This window comes from Triplophysa dalaica, chromosome 24, assembly GCF_015846415.1.
Source record: "Triplophysa dalaica isolate WHDGS20190420 chromosome 24, ASM1584641v1, whole genome shotgun sequence".
NCBI classification, from domain to species: domain Eukaryota; kingdom Metazoa; phylum Chordata; class Actinopteri; order Cypriniformes; family Nemacheilidae; genus Triplophysa; species Triplophysa dalaica.
Window position 1 is genome coordinate 15,244,440 of NC_079565.1, and position 4,630 is coordinate 15,249,069.

General features: G+C 33.1%; 1 gene segment (V, D, J or C); it reads left to right on the forward strand.

The window, feature by feature from the left end:
- The first annotated feature begins 3,275 nt into the window (after positions 1-3,275).
- Positions 3,276-3,765, forward strand: LOC130414140 (Ig kappa chain V region 120-like). The segment is given in 2 exon segments: positions 3,276-3,336; positions 3,440-3,765. Coding segments are annotated over 2 exon segments (375 nt in total).
- Positions 3,766-4,630: the final 865 nt, after the last annotated feature.

The window sequence follows — 4,630 nt, forward strand, 5'->3', positions numbered from 1 at the left end:
GAGTTTATAAAACATTCATAAGATCAGTATGATGTGTATGAGACCAACTCATGAATAATGTGTCAAACAAGTGAAAGTGACTTGTGGTTATTCATTTGACAGTTTGGTTTAGAAATTGACTTCATCTGCAGGTGTTTTCATGGTTCATTGAGTGATGTTTATTTATAATAAAGAGCTGATGTTCTGATCTGTCACAAAAGACAAAATGAGTCATGAAGATTCAATATGATTTTATTTGATGAATTTTGATGAAACACAATCAGCAGTGAATGAATAAAGCACACATGCACTGGTTTGTGGTGTTGTTTGTGAAAAGCAGAGCAGATGTCAGATGATAGAGAGAATGAATGTAGAAACACATGTGAGACATGAGTGAGACTCAGATGAGAACAGAAGTCAGAGGAGAGAGAGAGAGAGAGAGAGAGAGAGAGAGAGAGAGAGAGAGAGAGAGAGAGAGAGAGAGTCTAGTGTGAACACTCATCATCTCTCCTGAATTCTCCAGTGACTGTATGACTGGGATCTTTGTGTTTGGCCTCACAGCTCACTGAGAGCACTGAGCTCCACTCCTGCTCAGAGGGGAAACCCTTGTTGAGCACACACATCAGTGTTGCTGTTTTCTTTGTGGAAATCTCTTCACTGGAGGGCGGCAGGACGCTCACTTTAGGACGAGTGAAGCCTGACAAACACACAATAGTCACAAACTCACAGAGAGAAACAAACAACTTCACTCTCTACATGATAAACAGAAAAGACCAGAATAATGAACAAGTTCACGCTAAATTATTTTGTAAATTTTCTCTTTCGTTCATGTTGATCTGAATGTTTATACAGAATTGACCATTTTTAAAAACACTTTTACAATCAAAATGAAACTAATGTTAAATAAATGTAGAAAACATATTACCTTACATATACTCATTTAATCAAGTATGAACATATACATACTAAACATAACATACCTGTAACATCAACTGTTTAAAAAAAATCATAACATACAAATAATCGTTTATCAAATTTATAAATTACAATATTTTAAATATACTAAATAAATACAAGTTTAAACCATTTTGTACACACATTACTTTTCAATTGATGTTTTGTTTTCCCAGTGCAAGTTTTATACATTTTTATTGCAGACTAAACTTATTGATTTAAAAAAAAGATTGTGAGCATTAAAGGGATAGTTCAGCCAAAAATAAATATTTTGTCTGTATTTGCTCACCCTCAGGTTTTTCCAAACATGTTATCATTTCTTAGTTCTGATGAACAAAAAGGAATATACTTAAATAAATGTCCAACAAAGAAATGTATACAGGTTTGGAACATCATGAGGGTGAACAAATGATGAGAGAATTTTCATTTTTTGGTGAACTATCCCTTTAACAAAATCTGTTATGTAGAAAATAAAACTCAAGAGTTTATGCTTCAAAATATGAAAGTGCACTAGTACACAAAGTTATTTATTAAACCACATAAATATGCTAAAACAGTCATTTCATTTTATATTTAATAGTTTATCTTTATATTTGAATGCAGAAATATATTGTATTAATATTATTATTGAATGTTTTTACTTACTGCCAACATCCAGTCTGGTGCCGCTGCCAAAAGTCACCCACAGTGATATAAACTAATAGAGCGACTGTACAAAAACCTCTGAACGCTTCAGTAACTGCACTATAAACACATCACAAACACATCTTTACACTTTATCACACATTCACACATCATACACGTTACATTTCATTTTGTTTATTTATGTATTCTTTGCATTTTGGGTGAACTATCCCTTTAACTATAATATAAACTAATTTACAAGTTTGTTTTAATTTTAACCCTTAAAATTGACTCTCATATTCTAAAACCTGAAAGTGTGAACAATTTATTAATATACAAAGATTTACAAAGTAACTTTATTGTCACTCTTTCATAAAGCTGCTGTCCTGTGTATCTCCATATTCTGTGTTTTTATTTTACACCAACATTACTGTGATGAATCTGCCATGAGCATTAGCAGATCACCTAAATAGTCCATAGCCAGAAACAGGGCACAGTGGTTTTCAGTTGTGAAAGTCTTTATTGCATATTGCTAAAGCAAGATAAAATGTGATCAAGCTTCATCAGAGGTATAAAAATGATGAATTCAATTTCCAGTCAGGTTACATTACAGGCAATAGAAAGCATTCCAATGCATAATCGTGCTAAAGCCTCTCAAATAACAGAGGACCAAACAACAGCACCACCGTTCCAGGATACTTTACATAACTCCGCCTAGACAAGGCATACACTGAATTTATAAGAGGTGGCCGGCACCACTTAAACAAAAGAGAATAAACAAAACCATACTAATTCTAAAAACATTAAAATGTATGCATGCTTTTACATTGCATTATCCTATACATTTTACATATGTATTTGTAATCCCCTGGGATTGAACCCACAACCTTGTGTCGTTAACACAATGGTCTCACCACTGAACTACAGGAAATATGGTAGTACAGTAACAACACAAACCTTAGAATGAACATGATACCTTTAACTATGGAGTCATGGATAAACTTTAGTTAATGCAAAACAATTCTATTAACAAAATCACATTAATCTGGACATCCCATTTTCTCTTATACATTGAAGATGGTACATTCTCACTTCCTTTAGAATTCCCATAAAACAGTTAAACTTCCTGCCTGAACCTCTTTGTCACTATGCTGGTCTGCTCCCACAACACAGGTACCAAACATTTCTCAGTAAAATATAAGAATTATTATAAATTCAATCATTGATTATGTTTTTAACATTACTGTTTTTAGCTGATTTTAATGTTTTTAACTTTAAGTCAAACAACTAAGCCTGTGCACTGACTGAGTGTAATGACAAATAAAGATATTAAAACAAACCAATATAGTAAAGTCTTCATTTATTAATCAATGCAAAGATGAAAATATAAGAATCTTCTTTGGCATATAAATCATGTGTGGCATAAATCCTGGCCATCACAATTACACACAAAGAATGAATAACTATTCACCATAACAAATCATTACACACTTGTTCAATAATCACTACACACAATCACAGAAAACAAAATACAACCAATGTGCAGAACTTAACATTAAATGATAAAACAGTGTTTGCGTGTGTTGATGTAAATGTAGAGAGTGAGTTTGCATTGTGATCACGTGCTTCAGTGCTCTGAGAGTGTTTATAGTTCTGTGAGTTTAACACTTCATGACTGACAACACAACACAACACAATCTTCATCAACACACAAACCATCAAGAACAACAATGACTTTCAGCATCATCTTCATCTGGACACTCACAGTGTTTGCTCAAGGTTTGTGTAGTAACATTTTTATCACGATTGTTCATTCATTGAAGAGTGAAATCTTCATTTGTTTCAGTGTTGTTTTATATTTCATTCTTGTTGTTTCTTTCAGTGTGTAGAGGACAGTACACTGTTACTCAGAGTCCATCAATAACAGCAGTTCAACCAGGACAAAGTGTTCAAATAAACTGTAAAGTCAGCAGTAAAGTGTATAATGGCGATTTCTTAGCCTGGTACTTACAGAAACCTGGAGAAGCTCCTAAACTCCTCATATATAACATCAATAGCCTCCAGTCTGGAGTATCATCTAGATTCAGTGGCAGTGGATCAAACACAGATTTCACTCTGAGCATCAGTGGAGTTCAGACTGAAGATTCAGGAGATTATTACTGTCAGAGTTTACACTATCCTAATAGTAAATGGGTGTTGACACAGTGATATAGAGTCGTACAAAAACCTCCGTCAGTCAGAATGAACAGTGACTGCACTGATACACCTGACACATACTGCAGCTGCTGAGGGGAAAAGTTTAATTGTGTTTTATTTTGGATTATATTTAGACAAATATTTACATAATCACACTATCCTTCAAAAGTTTTTGAACAATTCAGTGAAATGTTTCTTTATTATATTTAATAATGTTATATTAAATGTTTCTTTATTATATATATTATTAAAAAGAAAATATTTGATCTGAAGGTGTATGCTAAAATGTAAAAAAGAAAACTTTTATAGACAAAAACGTAGTTTCGCAAATATACATGTCATTTTTTCAGTTATAAATTTTATTATTATTTTTTATTTATGACATTGACTGAATAATGAAGAAGAACAGTCAAGAGCTCAGAGTAAATGGAAACCTGATGAAGTTTCTTGATACGAGCCAAGATGTGACAACACTAAAGTTACTAAAATATAAAAGTTGTGTTTTTTAGTTGCAAAATAATTATTGTAGTGTTACAATATATGTCCCTTTGTTTTATTTCATATTTTCACAGTATGTGTTCAAAAAATGTGGACCGGTAGTGTATACATTAAAAAAAAAAAATTTTTTACACACATCATCAATACATCTACTTAAATAAACACACAGAACTCTCCTTGTCCAGGCACTTGTGATCTCTAGGCTGGACTACTGCAATGCTCTTCTTTCTGGTCTTTCTTGTAAAGTCAATCAAACACCTCCAGCTGGTTCAGAACGCAGCAGTGTGACTCATCTTCCAGGAGCACAAAAGAGCCCATGTGACGCCCTCTTCATGTATTTGGTTCAACAATATAGTTGATGATGTCACGCAGGTGGTGG